We start from the raw sequence: 19,223 nt of genomic DNA, 5'->3' as shown, positions 1-19,223 counted from the left end.
TTATAGAAGACTGCACCCACCGGCTTCTTCTCAGCAAAGACGGAGAAATTGAGCTTCATTACAAGTGAAAATGCTCATTCTATACTTTCATCAGCCTCAACAAGTTTCATATGATATAAATAGTCAGAACGAAGACTACTTGCAATGGCCGATCATTGAAAATTACGATTTATTTGAAGCGTAACGTAGTTCTGATTATCGTAAGCAAAACATCCGAAGAACGTTTTATCAAATCGTTTTACCGCTTCCAATTGCAACAATAACCATTATATTTTGATTTTTACCGTTACATAACCTTACTTTATATTCAAAATACAATTATTTCGGAATTCGCGATTCAGGCAATTTATTTTACAATTTCTTTAATCGTTGGCTAAACGTGTTATTGCGCTTCATCAAATCGCCGTTTGACGATTTAAAAGATCGTTTGGTTATAATCCTCAATTATACGGATTATTATTAAGCTTTAAGGCCAGGCTTTTGATTATGGAAAATGATTTATTCCTAAACAGTCTGAGATTATTTGATATCAATAAATACCTACTTGTTATTTAAAGGTAATTGACCATTCTCTAAACATAGTCAAAAGGAAACAAAACGAAAAGTTTCTTGAATGCCTTTTGCCAAGCAACAAATCGAAATGTTCTCATTTATTGCGACAAACTTATCTTACTCAAAAATGGATAAATCCATCATGAGCGTGTATTCCTTTTAGAGAAACGTCAAACGAAGCTGTGATTCAAGGTCTGTTAAAACTGTTTGTTGAAATTGTTTTATTACAACATTTTTCAAACCGGAAAAAAAAAATTTAAAACTGTTTTACAACTGCCTTTAGATGTTAAACATTAACTTACTGAACACCATGTTGACTGTGAAATTGAATCGAATTTACTGACGCCATCTTGCTGGGAATAATATTATACTACTAAAAACTAGACATTTTCAACAAATTTGACAATGTTTGCGGTACTATTTCTTGTATAGGTAATGGATTTCAATGCAAAACAAAAATTGCATCACTTGAGCAAATTTAAATGTTACTTAAATTATTATTTTTTAATTAAAAATAATCTTAAAATTGTGTCAATCTTGATATTCATTGAGGCGCACATATGTTTTGATGCTATTTCGTAGCAGAAATTTGAGGTTGCAGGAAGTTTCATGCTAAGACATATTAAAAATGAAAATGAATATATTTATAAAAAAATTTAAATGCAATCTTCACCAATCACCAAATGCTTGGGAGAGTAAGTGATAACACGAGAAAAAAAACGGAACAGAAAGCTCCCTCAGTAAAATTCTTATCAGATTCCTTGACGTTGTTTTAAAAGCGCTGTGGATAGTCTTAAGAGAGCTCTGAAAGGTTTCTTAAGGCTATGTCTATAAGGTCAAATAAAACTATTATGTTGGATGTTTTATTATAGCGTATTGAATTAACTTTAAAAACGTTAATAAAACAGGGCCTGTTTGGTCATATGTTAGCTTTAAAGTAGTTGTGCTAATAGCGTAGAATGCGCTTTGGCTTATAAAGTACCTTTAGGAAATAGTCTAAAGCGAACTGTTAAGGTTGGAACAAAACATAAATTGTTACTTGGGTGTTTCACTTTTTATTTTTTTTTAATAACTTTGACTTAGCTTTTTTGTTCTGAATTTTTGTGGTTTGGAAACATAAGCTTCTCAAAAGTTCAAAATTATCAATAAGAAAAGCATTACTGGCAACAAAATAACTGAGTAAAGCTTGAAATTTAAGCTTTAAAACCTAAGCTTGAAAATCCATAAACTTTTCATTTGTTTTTATGTATAAAAATCTTTGTTTTAATCGATTAAATTTTTTCAATAATCTATGAAAAGCTCCAAAAATGCTTCAAAGTGAAATTCTTATTCAGAATAAGGAACAAAGATTTGCATAATTTTTAATGGCTTACCGGAAATAGCAATTATTTAAGACTTAATATTTAAATGGAAAAGAAGTCAATTTCCTTTTTTACTGTGCATTTTTAGTATTGCTTTTATTTCTAGCTAAATTTTTATTTTGAAAACACAGGTCCTTCGCACGGGCCTGAAGTTAACGAGACAGGAAAACTAATCTTGATTCACTCAATTCTCTACAATAGCGTGGTTAAAGATGTATTTTTATAATCTTATCATTAGTTCCTCAAAAATAAACTACGCTTTATTTGTTGCTCTATCAAATCAATCAACAATGATAAATTTGTGCAAAAAGATTAAGACTATTTTTTGAAAAACTAGTAATAAATATGCGCCCCACAATTTTGAAAAACAAATGAATAAATTTCAATCATCAAACCCTTTCGTTTTGTGAGAAAGTGTTTTTTTCCTAGTCTCTTACGTCATTAGGCTGGATACAATTTAATGTGCTTTTTTTTTCTTTTGTTTACAATCAAGTCCTAAAATTGTTATGGCTCAACCAATTAAAACGGGCAGCTACAACTTGAGCTTACAATTTCAATAATAAGAAGGTTCATTTCTATTTTTAATTTATTTTTGCTGTTTTCAAAACGTGATCAAAAATACGCTCCCTCCTCCTGCCCCCCCCCCCCTCAAATTCCAAATCAAGTCCCATTTGCTTGATCAGCAGAATCTTCCCTTTAAAAGGAGAGAGGGGTCTTAAATCAACATGCTGAGATTTTTGGTCGACGATTTTGAAACCAAATGCCAAGATTTTGCTAGATTTTTAGAAATAATAGCCTGGATTTGTTCAACCTTGATTTGTCCAGCCAGGATACGTGTTGAGAAAATTCTAGCAACCTTAGTTTAAAAGTTTACATGATTAACTTCTAATTTTGAAACGGTTAAAAAAATTTGCTTCTTAAAACTGCAGTAGGCCTTTTTTACCATATAAATAGTTGTATTAAAAAGGGATATAACATTTTTACTGGTTTATAGCAGAAATGTACATGAAGCTTATATGCAGAATCTTATAAAAATTGAGTTATTGTTGCTTAGGAATGTCGAACATTTAAAAAAAATGTCAAACTTATTCAAATTCTATAGAAAAATAGTGATAGGCTGCACCAAATACACATTATCCCTCCTCGCCATGTTATTCCTTGGAAGTAGAAATTCAACATTTCCCATTCGGGGTCCCTTTCGCTCTCTCTCTCTAACTTTTACAGGAACTCCGTACATAAATCAACCGGTGGTGGCAGCCGCAGCCAGTCCAGTGGCCACAAGTGCCGTCCTATCGTCGGTGGCCATCCCGGCAGCTGGAGCAGGAACTTTGGTCGGTCCGGTAACCGCCTACACTTCCTACGGATATCCTCATGTTGCCGGATCATCCGGAGCGCTGGTGCAGAATGTAGCCGCCTCGTCGCCACAGGTAACACAATAGAGAACCTCTAGATTCAGCGGAATGTGAATTCGATTTAAGATTTAATGGTTCGAATTTAAAATTGTGTTCTTAATCACCTACAAAAAAAAACACATGTAAACAGTCATGAAACTTATCGATTGTGGCTTTCTGCATAGTGTAAACGATGGACCGATTTTTCCCTCCCATAAAGATTCAACAGGTATTTCAAGGTTGTAAAAAAATCGATACATATCATTCACGATCTTCCACTCCAGTTTGATATGAGAGGAGTAGTAACTGCCATGTAGGTATACATCAAACAACCGGTAGGACCATTAAATGGTACCATTGCTGAAGCCCCTTCCTCACGTTCATTGAAGCTTTGCTGAAAATCTGGAAACGGTTTTTACATCGGTGCGTGAGCAAAGCGTTCCTGTTCGTTGCCATTCGCCATTCTCAAGAGACCCTCCCCTTCCACCAAATGTTAGTGCGCTCATAAAATCTTTATCAGCTTCAACGAGCTTTTGCTGAGCACAGGTGATAATTGAATGACGATGTAGTAGCAGTACCTACCTTTAGTGGTTGCTCGGGTGAGACTTGTCGACTAGCTAATGTTTTTTTGTAACAAAAAAGATTGTTTCTGACAGAATTTTTTTCATTCAAAAAAAATTAAAATTTAAAGTACGTATTTTCTAACCATAAGCACATTTTGATAGAAAAAAGATTGAATGATGGAAGTCAAAACTTTTGTAGCTGCATTTTTTCCTTCACTTTTAAAAGATTTATCGACATTTAATTTTTTTATTTGTTAAAGTTTTTTATCCACAATCTTATATGATGATCAACAAGTGTTACTTGGGGCCACAATCTTGCAAACATAAGTGAAATGAACTGATTTTAGTGAAGTTACGCTTTGAAAATCAACTTTATTTTTCAGTTTACCGGATCAAGCCTTCAACCTTAGAGTTTCAAGCAAACTATAAATTATTGACAATCAATTTGCTGGGTTATAAAGGGTTGAGGAGAAATTTTTCACTGCTTCAAGATCACTCACCATATGGGTTTTAAAGTATTTTCAGACCAATATTTTTCTTCGATACTATCACCAGCGCCATGGCCGTAGGAACGAGGGAGGGGGGTTTGGAGGTTAACTCCCTCCCCTCCCACGAGGGTCCAAAACTATCAAGCGAAATGTTCTCATTCGGACTCATCATTTTATTTTCCTAATCAAATTTTTAAAAACGACTAAAATGATTCAAGAGTAACAATCTCGACTTTGGAGTCCTGAGCAAAGCTGCCGAAAAAAATTCTGTGTTTTTGCGAAAAAAAATTATGATTTTCTGTGATTTTGCCCAAAAAATTCTATGACCATTTTCTGTGATACTTTTTCTATTAATTTCATTCAAAAGTCATATAAAATTGCGTCTTATTTAACATTTTACATAATAATAATCAATTGACCATACAAATTTTATCATATTTTTCAAATTAAAAAATTATTATCAAAAATTTATATTGACAAAACGTTTTTGAAGAAACGTCCAAAATTTAAAAATACTGTGAAATTTGTGAATATTACTAAAACATGTGTTCTGTGACAAAGGTTTGTAGTGTAATTTCCTCAATTTTTTGTGATATTAAAGATTTTTCTGTCATTTCAGCAACCTTGGTCCTGAGTCAGGACTACAGCCAAACATTCGGAATCTTGTAGAGGAATACAATTAAACTACTGTTATTCAAAAAAACATTCTTACTTGATTTTCAGTCCGGACAATCAAAATGCAATAGGATTTTGTCTGAATCTTTTCACTTCATTTAAATAATCAAACAAAAATAACAATTCAGTCTTTTTAATAATGAATTTCGGAAATAATTTTCAGGTGTTTTCCTAAATGATATTCGTTGAAAAATTTCCTAATTTGTCTGGATATTGACCGGATTTGGAAAAAAAAATATTTGAAATTGAAGTAACTGATTTTGCACGGTTTCAACCTCGAATTAGATGCAATTTCCATATTGCAACTCATCATTTCGAATAACGAAAAGAAAATATTTAAAATTTCATACCATTTTTTTTAATTTGGATATGAAATTTTCATTTTTAAATCATCTTAAGAATTGGAATCAATTTGGTTTCCTAATGGTGAATCAGTTTCATCCTTCGCCACTATTTTCAGATTCATTAGTTGAATACGATTGAATAATTGAAGAAGGATAGGGAGAGTGAGGATACCTGGGGTTACTTGATTTCTCAGTTGTATCTCGAAACTGGAATGTCTTCTCAGTTGTATCTTGAAACTGGAACGTCAAATGAATCAAATGTTCTAGAAAAATTTGCCAACTAGATCAAAACAAAAATCCTGTTATATAAAAAATTAAAAAACAATTTCGATTTATTTTACTTTGCTTTAAAAATCTTACAAAATGTGACATAAAGATATTTTTCCATCATTTACAAATGTTTCCCACAAGGAAAAAATGCAATTTAAAAAATTATTCCAATATGCCAATCGTTAGGGTGAAGTATGAACGTCTTAATGCAATATTTTCAAAGTTATAGTAAACGCTAAATTTTTTTTAAGAGAAAGTTTTTCAAAATGTATATTATGGGTTCACTTGATCGCTCGGGTCCAAAAATATACATTTTTTTTTCTGAAAAAATGTAGATCATTGCTAAGCACGAAATTGTTAATATTCATTCAATGTCATATACTTATCCAATAATTTCCTCATAAAAAGGATTCAAATAAGTGGTTTTATCTGAAAATTATGAGATTGCGGCTTTAAATAGTCAATTTATATAGGGAAGTAGACAAACTCCTAGAATTTTTTTTGTCTTTCACTAATAAACTGTGAAATAAAAACTTATATGGCCAAAAAAGTCAATTGAACTTTTATCTTTAGATCTTGCATTATTGTTTCGCAAAGCTTAGGACACCCTCATGAAAGGATCAAGTCTCCTTTAACTTTAAAAATATTATTTTTTTTTAGTCCCACAAAAACGCTTCTAGTTCAACTACAGGTTCATGTATCGATCTAACTTTTGTAGCATATAAACTTGGAATTACAGGCTGTCACAAACTTGGAATTACACGCTGTTTATATTTCTTATTTTTGATGGGTAATTGCAAGTTCCGACCCGGATGCGTACTGATAAAATTTTGCAACCTTATGTTATCATTATCAGTTCTATTCCGAATAGCACTCGTTACGAAGTTTTTCATGTCGTTGTGACTTACAATTTTTGAATGAAGTGTTTTTCCCATTTCTTCTCAATATTTTTCTACAAGGTCCACCTCAAAGTTTTCAACTATGTTTAAAAGTTTTCCAAGTTTGGTTTGGTTTTGTTTCGATTATAGTCGTTTTAACATCTTTTATATGTAATGTTTTTTTGTGTAAAAATAAAGTTTTCAAATATGTTTCTTGTTGGTTCAATCAATGGTTCACTTCTATGCTCAATTCTGAGCAAATTTCAAGCATACATAAAAAAATCAAGAGGATCCTGAAAGAAAATCAGTTAATTTTTTTCATTTAAGCACATAAGCTGCGTTTTAATGATATGAGAAATAAAGATAAACTTTCAAAATTTAGTTTTTATTTTAATATCCATAAAAATCGTTTTTAACCCAATCTCAAAACTAACCATCCCCCAATTTGATTTAATTCGCTTAGTATACAGAAAAATGTCAATAAATTCGGGAAATGAGTTGCATATTTAGACAAAATCTGGGCATCCAGATCGTGCCAGATTTGTCCAGAGTTTCCGGCAAAATAGCATAAGTTTTCAAGATTTCAGAGAGTGTGTGTGTTTCGGTAGAGGACTTTAAAAAAAAACATAGTGTGCTAATTTTTGCATGAGCAGAAATTAGTGCATTTTTTGGTTCATTTTCACCAAAAATTAAAATATTTGGTGGGTGACTGACTACACATAAATATTTTTTTAATATTCTAATCGAAACCTTAAAAAAATACATACATTTTATGTAGTTTATAGTTTCAGATAAGCTAATTCTCTTGGTGTTTACTATTATTTTTTTAAAATTGCACTGGTAACACAACAGAGAACATCGGAAACTTTGAAAGTTTTTCAAAATTATGTCAAAGTAGTTACAAAGCTATTAAAACATTGAAAATTTCTCAAAAAAATATTTCTTAATACTCAAATTTAAAAATCGGATTAGAAAACCTGTCAGCAGTCTGAGAAGGTCAAATTAACAGAAACTATTGGAATTATCTGTAATAATATGAATCCATTTGAATCCATTATTCTTAGATTTTTTGAGTATAGAAACACTGGAGGGAATATTATTCAATAAGCTGAATGATTGAAAAATCAGTTAATACTAAGAAGCACTATTATAGCTTTTTTATAACGCTTATCGTAATGCTATCTGGAGTAGTAACGTTTGTTTTAATTTAAGTTTTGTAAAAATTAAGAAAATCCCGATACTTAAAAAATAATTTAAGAAATTATTTTATTGGCTATATCGGTGAAATTTTATATTCTTTGAGAAAGAATATTTAAGAATTGAAAGATTTTAGACGGATAGAAGATTAGAATATGGTGAAAGATGTTGAAATTGAGCGGAAGGGTAGTAGGTCCGTGAGGAACAAAACGATGAAATGTGATGAAAATTTTTCCAAATTAAAATTACCCTTCCGCTCAATTTCAACATCTTTCACTTTATTCCACTCTTCTATCCGTCTATAATCTTTCAATTCTTGAATATTATTTCTCAAAGAATATAAAATTTTACCGATATAGCCGATAAAATAATTTCATAAAATAAATTTACGGTGATTAAGTCTTCATTTTAATAAATAATTTTTGTGAGAAATCAGTTTTTATACACCTTCTGAGTAAAATGTCTTAAAATCACATGCACTTTAGACTCAAGCTATAGCAGTTAAATCTAGTTTGAATTTTGCATGTAACTTTCTTTTGATACAATGATCATTTCAAATTAGGAGTTTTTTATCATACATTTTATTATTATTTTTTAAAGCCCAATTTTATGAACCCTGCTGTACACTGTGATTTTTTAATTTTTTCAAAGAGCTAAGCATTACTGTTAAAGGAAGAAAAATTTAAGCTTCTACAGTTTTCACCCCATTCAATTAGAACACCTCTTTGTAAAAAATTGAATTTTGAAGATTTTAAAATTTTTTTTAATGGATAAATCTAGACTAAAACAGTGATAGATTTCCAATTATTAAAATAAATGTAATTCTCTCTTTTTGTCGATCTTAAATTTACAAAAAATCAAGAGCATTGTTGGTAAAAGTAAATTGCAAATGTTCGATAGCAAAATTATTTGAAGCGCATTAGATTCATCATGTTTTGTTCAACTTTTACTTATTATTGTTATTCTTGCAGTTCTTCTTTATCATTTAACAGAAAATTGATTGATTGATTCACAAAGGCTTTGAATATTAATTGCATTCGCATCTTTTGAGAACATTAATGAAGCAGTAATGTTACAGTAAACAATCATAATTTCTACATTTTTATGCCAAATTTTGTAAAAATATCTTAAAATCATTTGATTGACAAACAGAGAAACAGAGAAAAAAATAAATGCATATGAAAACTAAAAAAAAAAAAATTTTTCTACGTTTTGTTGATTATGAATCAAAAATAACAACAGAACTTCAATTCTTACGCAAAAATGAAGTTCAAATTTACGATAGAAAGAAAATTGAAACTGATGTTATGTAGCCGAAGGTGTACCAATTTCAGTGCAAGCTCTTTTATTTCCAACTAAGCTATAAATTTAAAATTCCCTTAAAATCTGGTCTGCAGATATTTGTTTAAATTTTAATCAGAGGTAAAAGAAATTGAAATAAACTTTTAACGAGTGAGATCATCGAAACTTTTTTTTTATTTCTAAATTGCGTATTTGTATGCACCTGAGCAGACAAATACTGTGGAATGAATTCAACGAACAAGTCTTTTTTTTATATATTTCGTTGGAAACCAACCGAAAACTGACAATACAACACATAAAAAAAAATTGTTCAAAGGATCAATCCTTAAAACGATCATACGAAAGTGATGGAGATCTGACAAAAAATCAGATATGAAATTGTACAGTGATGGACACACGCAGAAGTAAGACACTTCAAGCAGAAATCAATGTTTAAATCAAACAGAATTAACTCGGAAATAGTGTAAAAAACTCAAATTTAATCACGCTCCAACTGCTTTATGTGTTTTTTTTGTTCCTATCGATCGTTCTAATGTACCCAGCTATAACACTTGCCCACCACGTATGTAGGTATTCGTATGGTTACAGAACAATCGCGCTTCTACGTTCTTTTGCCTTCACAGCAGGATATTTGAGCAGGTGAATATTATCTGTTTATGGTAGGACACGGTCATAATTTACTCGTGTTTTTTTTTGTTTTCCTCCGGATGCCATCGCATCGGCATCATGGCTAGGTGAATCTTGCGAGCTCAATGAGCCTGTAACGCCCCAGATATGAACGAACGACGATTTTCGATTCCGTGGGGGGTTTCAATCATATATTTGTTACTTGTCGAAGGGGATGAAGCTTAAAAGTGATAAACGTTGAAACATATTCTCATGTTTTTGAGCAATCAGAAATTACCGAGTTTTTGAGATATGCTTCAATGGAAATTCCCAACAAAAAAATTTCATTCCAAATGTGAGAAAAGAAGTAATCACAAAACTTCCCCAAATCAAACTTCCTAACGAATCGGCTTCAAGCTTTCGGTTGAGAAATTTCGCACTCTCCCCACTCGATTCGATCCACATGGAAGGGTGAGAAATTACGTGCTCAAGTGCGCGCAAAAATAATTGATCATCCCCGGGGGCTGACTGAACTGCCTGCCGGATTTGGTTGGGAAGCCGAACGAAAGTGAGAATTATTTCATGCGGGGGCGTAGATATGGTAAACAACTTCCTCCCATTCAATCGTGGGACCAGTTCCGATGTATACATAATTTTGCCAGTCAACCGGAAGATTGCTAGAGAACGCTCGCACAAATTGATATACAGATATACACAGAATCCGGAAGTTACTGATGATTGATGGGAGGCTCTGAGTTCCCATGAAGTCATTTATACATAATTTTTAAGAAAAATGTTGATCTTTTCCGGTCTACTTGAGTTAAGTATGATTTGAACAGATTCAGACTGAACAGGCTTGAAGTAAGTTTTAAGTTTGGAGAAGTTTCTTTCAAATAAAATTTCTCTTTTCAAACTGTTCATGGATTTTTTTTTGTTTCTTACCGACGAGAAAGTCTATCCATTGAACGCAATAACTCTTCATTAGGCAACGCCCACAACATGCTGCAATTACATGAAATGTATTCAAACCACAAACTAACACCGAGAACAAGGAGAAAGAAACAAGTTAAAGTGTCTAACTAATATGTTCAATTAGTGATAGTAAGTAAGTACGCTTACTTTTTGGTCGCTAGTTGTTTTCCTCTATCGGCACCTTCAACTTTTCGGTCGTTTTAATTGAAAGAATCTTGAAGTTTTCTTAGATGTGTGGGAGTTCCAGTAGAAGGAGTCAATTTTTTTTTTAATGTGACCGAGAATGCACGGGACATCTTTCTGAGGTAGGAAAATGAAAATTATTTTTTTGGTGAGATGCTAGGAAGAACTCATACTTTTTTTCCGGTAACAGAAAATGTTTGAGAAAATAAGATCTCCCATCATTTTATATGATTTTTTTTTCTAACAATTGTTTACAGTTTGGAATTATGTACATTAATTCACGAAATGATCTGTTCTATAAATAAAATTACAAATCTTGACTCATAATCTCGATGGAAACCTAAAAAACGAATCTCAGCTCCATCTCTGATGTTGATAACAATTTTTCATTTTTTTCGGAACTAGCCAACTTATTTAAACTTTCATATATTATTATAACCTCTGAGGGTAATAAAGGGCGAACACAAAATTATTGCGACACATTGAACAGGGTATAACTTTTTTACCATTGGGTAGAAATCAACCAAATTTTGCACACTTTCTTATTGATGTGTATTATTTACATACTGTCAATTTCGAAGTCGTGTTTTCCGATTCAACGAAAATGGAGGTGAACCAATGCTAGTCGAGAGAACAATTTTTTTCCAAACACCTGGAATTTCCTGACCTGTCACACCGCCAGTTGGGAAAAAATGTTGAACATTCACCATTCAACCGTTTCCAGAGTGTTAAAACGTTTCCAGGAGCGGTTGATAACATACGACGGCTAAAACTCGAGCACGGATGCTCTACGAGAAGATGCTGACAAAATAAGGCTTCTGTGTGGTGGACGACGAAACGTATATAGAAGCCGATTTTAAGCTTATTCCGGGGTTGAAGTTTTTCACCGTCAAAAGCCATGGCCATCTGCTCTTGCGTACTGAGGAGTGAGCCTTTCGTGACAAAAAGCATAGTAGGTTAATGGCAAGATCAACAAATCTGAGTGCCTCGAGAAGCGCCTTTTGCCGTTTTTACAGCAGCACGACGAAGCCTCGCTATTTTGGCCAGATTTGACATCATGCCACTATTCTAAAAGTGTCCTGGAGTTGTATAAGGCCAATTCTGTCCATTTTGTTCCAAAGAACATGAACCCGCCAAACTATACGGAGCTGCGCCCGGTACTGGGCAATAATAAAGAGGGAACTTCTGAAGAGCAAGAAGACAGTCAAAGATGAGAAGGACATGTTAAGAAAATGAAAAAAAAAACTGAGAAACTGGTACCACATGGCACTGTAAAGACCTTGATGGAGGGCTTCAAGCGAAAATGCGTTCAATTTTAATCTACCACAAAAACTAACTAACCCGGTGTGCTTTGCTACACCTTCTAAATATAATTGAACATAGTAAAAATTTTGTAAATTTTGATTTTCCTGTGTAGGCATGATTTTGTATCAATTTAAGCATTCGAAAATGAGAACTGAAGCTAAAGTTTCGAACTGCAGAAAAAGATGATTTCATCTTTTGAGTGAACCTTTATATTTTAGTATGTTTTTAAAGATCTGATTTTTTACTGTGTTTTATGAGTTCTTAAGTTCTTTTTATTATGAAAAAATGTATGTTTTATTGGTATGTATTCTCCACCCTTTTCCTCTACCAAAATGGAGAAGGTTACCAAATATTAGGAGAAGAAAGCACATTTTGTGAATTTAAATAAATTTTATTAATACCATCAAAACATTGTTAGTATCTACAGTTTCATTCAAAAAAGAATGAAATCGTGTGAATCAGCGAAATAACTACTTCAACTTTGACCAGATGCATTTTTGTCTGGAATGATATTTGTTCATGAAATTCTCATAAATTCTAGCTTAACTATCCAACTGACCCTTCACAAAATTGAAATCTGTACTACGAATGGTAAAAAGATACAGCTATTCTAGTAAAAAAAGAAATTTGAAATTGCTTTACAGAATTCAATGTATTTTTGACAATTTCAATCAACAGTACTTGAAATTTGGCCGAAATATGTAAAAATGTTTTATCTAGTAGCTGGGCGAGTTTCATCAAAATCGATTGAGGGTATCGGTTTGATAATGAGGTTGATTATATTCAACAGGCGATTTCATTCTTTTTTGGATGGATGTTCGTATGGAAGGCAACGTAATCATTTTTTTATTGGGTTTTTCTTTCACAATTTCGAAATTTGCCACTTAAAGTATAGTAAATTTATAGAAACTTCATTCTTGCTTTGATTGATAATAGAAAATAGAAAATAGAAAATATTATTAAATATAAGAGATTCTGACAAAAGAGCGTATTATATTCGCTTCAAGTTGATATGTATCAAATTCGAATATGCAGTTTTTTTTGAAACTCTATTCTTCTTATTTTGAGCTCTGTTAAAAAAAATTTCTATTTATAAAAAAAAATCAGGAATAAATTTATTATCCATTACAAACATCTTTGGTGCAACGTTGTCGATCGATAACTACTTTAGGACAGAGAAGGATTTCCTTCATAGGATCACCAAAATATAACAACTTACTCAATGAATTAAAAGAAATAAATAGTCGCCCAACTTTCAAAATAAAATTGCTTCAAATATTTAAAGAAAATCTTAGTCGATAAAACAAGTCGAACAAAGCTAGTCTTAAGATTTTTTTAATTTGTAGCATTAATCCTTTGTAAATTTTAGTTAAGATGTAGAATGTTTTAAAATTTTTTTTGTATAATTGAAAGTGAATCTCTTAAAAGGAAACTTGTAAGTTAGTTAAATTAGTATCGTCACATTTCCTCGCACTAGATTATTACCATTTCGAGTTCTCAGCATGAGCAAAATTTTGCTCGCGTTTTTAGTTTAATATTTCTTTGTCCAATTGCTGCCAGACCTGCTGAGAACAGTAGCGTCCATTACCAGGGAGCTCAATCGAGCCTTTTGGTGTGGGGGAGTGTGGTGGGTCTCTACAAAAAAAAATGTTTAGCATTGTGAATTATTCAATCGACTTTTTTCGACGAGTGTCCATACGTTTCGAGCTACTATGGCATTTTCTCCTCTTCAATGGACACTAAATATATATTTTTAACAATAAATTTTAACTTTACTAACAATTTCAAAATCTTACAATATACTGGCCTCCGTCTATTCTTATTTGTTTTCGGTCAGTTTGTTTTGTTTTGCGTTTACATTGGTTTGTCAGTGTCTGTTTCAATTTCGAGATAACAGGCTCGTAAGCTGTTTCAAAGTTACACGAGTCCCTTTGTCTGTTTATTACATTTTCATTACCTTTAGTTAGTGTAATTTTTCTGGGAAAATGGACTTAAAGAATTGAAGTCCAGATAGCGTACTTTTTCGTCCTTCGAAACCACTGCGTCGTTATATCCTGTTCCTCCCGACGTAAAATTGTGTCGAGGAACTTGATTTCTCCATTTTTCTCACGCTCGATGGTAAACTGTAGCCGTTGATGAAAACCGTTGAAAGAGTCAATGATTTCAGTTTGTCGATCACTTTTGGAGCCACCAAGCAATCATCAAAGTATCTCCAAGAAAGTAACGGCATGATCCCCTTGCAAGCAACTTAGCAAGAGCAGACTCTTCGATTTGTTCCAGAGCTACCGAAACCACCACTACTGCACTCAAAGGTGAACCCATCGGGACCCCAAACTTCGGGGCGATGAATTTTTCATCATATTGAAAGAAAGTAGATTTCAGCAAAAAATTTAATAGTTGCAACAAATAACTTTTTTCAATGTTGGTGTTCTGTGGTGTTCTGACAAAAGAAGAAATTTATATTTGTTCCAGCCTAAGCTCAGCGAATTAATCGGAAGGAATCGTTGAATTCAGTAGGTTTTCGTTGGTCCCTATTAAGTTGGCAAACTTTCAACATATTTAGTATGGAATGATTAAAGAGACTAAATACAAAGAGGCGCCGCCTGATCACTTCCAAAATCATGAGCTAGCAACCCTGCTGAAGGACGGCCTTTAAAAATGCTTGGTTTTGCTCGATTGGAACTGACAGTTAATTCAAAATTCCAATCGAAACAAAGCGCCTCTCTGTTAATGTTGTCTCTCTAGAAATGGTTTATTAGCTTAAAACCGCTAGAGAAGTATGCGATGTAGGAATGTGCGGTGAGGAGTGAGGTCACATTAAAATCGATATTTTCAAGCACGAAAAAAATTGGAATTCGGTATTAAAATTCCAAAAATTGGTATGAATACCGATTTTTTAGAAGCTTTTAAAAAATTTTTTTAGAAGATTTGGTGTCCATAATTGAAAGCATTTGTCAGATAATAACTGCAAAACGATTTGAATTTTGGTTTTCAAAATATCAAAAATTTTATTTAGTTTAAAATTTTGCCTAAACTCCCGTTTTATTGCAGATTAAGAAAAAAAACGAAATGAAAACTGCATTTTTTTTTCTCGGAAATCAAAATTGCTCGCTGTCTTCAGAAATGATGATTATTGTTTGAGAACCTTTATTATCAAAATATTTGTAATGTTTAAGCTTGCCAAAAAAAAAGTGCACAAATGTATCTAATGAGAACATTTGAAAAGAGCAAACAAAAAATCAGTAAGATAAGACTTTTTGGCATACAGTCAGTGACAAAAGTCAAAAAACAAGAATAAGTTTAACAATCAGTTTGCTTATATGCAGGCCCGTGCGAAGGACCCGTACATGGAAGGAGTTTTCAAAATTCAATTTTAGCTTAAAATAATGACAATATCAAAAAAAAAAATCAATAAACAAGAAACTTATTTTATAACATCATTTTCTCACTCAAAGGAGCAGCATTTTAAAGCATATGTTTTAATGATTGATTCGGTAGATTCGAATTTTTTGTCAAATTTGAACTATCACTTTTAGTTTTTATTATATGGAGTATGAAAATGTGTCAGTTTTGAGTGAAATCCGTCAATGATAACTGATTAACTATCAAACCTACATTTAAGAAGAAATCTGATTTTGTTATTAAGTCTATTTCATTTAACTAAGGAATAGTATTTTGATGATAATGATGATGATCTATGATCTTAAAAAGTAACATAAAACAGTTTTTAAAAATTTGGATGGATATCATTACAAGTATTTTTGACATTACTGAAGAAAGTTTAAAAAAACATGATTTCATTCAAAATATTTTGGAACTTGCAAAACGATAAGATTTATGCCTTAATAGTATCTAAAATTCAATTTGGTTTAAAACTTCTTTAAAAATTCGTTAAGTGATAAAAACTTTTATAACTTTCTTCGCAAACTCAAAATTATTTGAAGTCATAAGGAAAGTTGATAAATGACTCAAACCTGTAACTTTAAAATGATTTTTTTTCAAGTTTCGTCAAAAACCTATTTTGAAAAGTTAGTTTAATAAAAAAATGGTGATAGAAAAATGGCATATTAAGATTTAGGGCACTTGAATTAGTTAAAATTACGTTTTGAATTCATTGCACTTCGGAAAATGTAAATTTTGTGGCCTTGTGTAATTTGTCAAAACCTTTTAAAATGTGTGTTGGGCATTCTGAAAAACAAAAAACACAAAATAAAACTGAGATGAGAAATTTTTGTCTTGAAGAATATTGCTAATCAGCATAACATTTTGTTTGACATAAATAATTTTTTTTTTTTAAACTATTAGTAGGGGGGATGAGGGCATAACGAGCACCCGAGGCATAATGAGAAGTCCATTTTTCTACATAAGTACGTATTTTCTTAAACAAATTTTCATGAGGACTTGTTTCGTACTACCTATAGTATTAATTTTTTACCAAAAAAGAAATATCGTTTTCATATTTACAGAAATATTAAGTAATAACCAGCTAGGTTCTCAAGTGACGAAAATATTAAAATTTTTGAGCACCACCAAATAAGCTTTTATGACCTTTAAATCATCTTGATCAGAAATGTACGCACTGTAGCATGATCTACACATTGTTTCTAAATTTTCAGCATCATAAAATTTTTGATTTTTCACTTTAATCAATTGTAAAACGCGTTTTTACTTTAATTTGTTCACTAGAGGCGAACAGAGCACTTTCAATGAAGGCATATTGAGCATTTTCTGCCGGAGAATCTAGCAGCGAATTCAACTCGATGAAGTCAACTGAATAATAGAGCTACAGCTTAACTTGTATCGTCTGACGATTTGGCCTATTGGTTAGATGTCGGAGAGGTAATCAGTAGACTCGAGTTCGATTCCTGTTCAAGGGGATTTTTTTTTGCACATACCATTCATGATTGATTTTTTTTATTGTTACATTATACGGCTAATAACATCAAAGCATCATCCGTCAAACAAAACACCAGAAACATAATGTATGAACATGTGTTAATTCTTTGAATTCTACAAACAGACCTAGATTGTTTTGTTTTTGCTTTGTTCGATGAATCTACGCCTCACCGTTTAGTGCAATCATGATCATAAATGATAAATGAAGAAAAAAAAATCACCTCCACCAGGAATCGAACTCGAGCCTACTGATTATTTCTCCGACCTCAACCAATAGGCCAAATCGTCAGACGATACAAGTTGAGCTGTAGCTCTATTACTCAATTGACTTCATCGAGTCGAACTCGCTGCTAGATTCCCCGGCAGAAAATGCTCATTATGCCTTCATTAATGGTGCTCATACTGCCTCGGGGGGTTTCTCATTATGCCTCTACAGTGACTGGTTTTCAGCTTTCGGCAAAATTTTTCAAAATGCATTTTTAAACGTTTTTATCTACTTTTTCAAGTTTCATCCAATTAGACAATAGACTATTTGAGTGTCGGAACACGAAACAATGATGTAATTCACATATTACAGCTGTTCTCTATGGTTAAATAAGCATTTTCCTTAAGGTGCCCATTATGCCCTCATCTCTCCTAATATGATAGAGGATATTAGTTTTTAGAGTTGAATTGATAATTCTGTTGAGCATTTTGAGAGGTAATTCCCCATTACATGGTTTTCAACTTGTCAATGTATAAAATTAGTATTCGATTAATTAATTTTGAAGTTAAATGGTTTGTTTCAAACTCTGTTCTTGTTTAATAACACTTTTTAATAAAAACCTATTCTAAAGACGAGGTAGGGGTTTGTATGTCTTATTTAGAATTTCAATACAAAAGATCAATTAAATTGAAATTTCAAATTAACAATTAAAAATAAGTTTCAATTTGTGTACATCTTAAAGTGCCGTAAAATGAAATGTCCCAAGCCTAGGGTGATTAAGTAGTAAATTTCTGACTTGCTTGTTAACACTTATTTTTAAACACCTTTTAAGTTTCCCCCCCGTTCGCTCGGCCTTGCTCATATGGCTAATAAATTGGAATTTTATGTAATAAACTGTACTGGCAGAAACTGTTTGAGTTCCTCTAAATTACTTTGGAGCTTTATTTCGGAAAAAATATTTAACATAATGTTTAGACCCTATTTTTACTTATCACCACGGGATCGTTGAAAGGAAAAAGAGATTTATTCCTTAAAATTCGAAAGAAAAACAAAATATTCTGCACTAAATATAGTAAGAATTATCATATCAAGCATCGAGTATGCACACGTTTAGCATTAACGAGTGTATGTGAGCGTCGTGACGCCTATGGCAATATTTCTAGAAGGCCCCTAGTTTTTATTTCATTTTAATTCAAGATATATCTGAACATTTGGTAAAAATAAAATTATAAAGGCTAGCTATATTTCTGGAAAATTAAACTGCAGATCGTTAATTCAAACTCGAACTTAATCATCACAATAAAGTTTCAGTTGAAAAAGTCGAAGTCAAAATTAAATCCAAATTCTCCTTCAGGAATTTACTTGTGAACCACGAAAATATAATTCAGAGTTGAAGTCTCAAATTATTGGGAGGAATGAAAGTTTGAAAAAACAAGTGGCTTCAACTTTTAAATTTCTAAATTTGAATTAGAAAATCTCAGTTCAAATTCCGAAAACGAATTGAAAATTCGTTCTGATAAAAATTGAAAATCTAAAATAATATCATAAATTAGGGTTGTCATCCGTCCCTCAAAAGCGGAACATTTCCAAATTTTTGTTGAATGTCCCACCGTCCCGCATTTTCCTCAAAATTTCCAGCCATTTTTTGGAAAACTGCCACCAAGTTCTCCGACTTTCGCTAGTTAAACTCAAACTTAAGCCTCAATTTGAATTCATTATTGGTTCAACACAGAAAGCTTTCAAATACGTATTTTTCCTCATAACAATCAGCATTTTTAGAAGTTTATATGATACAATACTCAATTACTCTCATGTTCTTTGCACTACAGTTAGTTTCAATTCAGTTCAAATACGGCAATTTAAATAACTTTGGTATGAGGAAAATTTTGATTTTAGACTCAATTGTCCAAAGTGTACAGTGATGAAAGTTTTATTGGGTTAACAAATTTTTAAAACAAATTCAAAAAATATTTTTTACTAGCCTAAGGTTTTATACGCGGTATCGAAGCTGCCGTTTTCATGTAGGACTTGAAAT

At 32.0% G+C, this 19,223-nt stretch overlaps 1 protein-coding gene across 2 annotated transcripts in view; it reads left to right on the top strand.

The window, feature by feature from the left end:
• The window catches only part of LOC129757773 (basic-leucine zipper transcription factor A-like), a 138,631-nt gene that overhangs the window by 52,402 nt on the left and 67,006 nt on the right, over positions 1 to 19,223 (top strand). For both annotated transcript variants that reach the window (XM_055755072.1, XM_055755070.1), the window contains exon 3: positions 3,138 to 3,340. In XM_055755072.1, the coding sequence (XP_055611047.1) occupies positions 3,138 to 3,340 (203 nt within the window). The remainder of the gene's footprint in view (positions 1 to 3,137; positions 3,341 to 19,223) is intronic.

This window comes from Uranotaenia lowii, chromosome 3 (genome assembly GCF_029784155.1).
Source record: "Uranotaenia lowii strain MFRU-FL chromosome 3, ASM2978415v1, whole genome shotgun sequence".
NCBI lineage: Eukaryota > Metazoa > Arthropoda > Insecta > Diptera > Culicidae > Uranotaenia > Uranotaenia lowii.
This window is presented reverse-complemented; position numbering and strand designations above follow the sequence as displayed.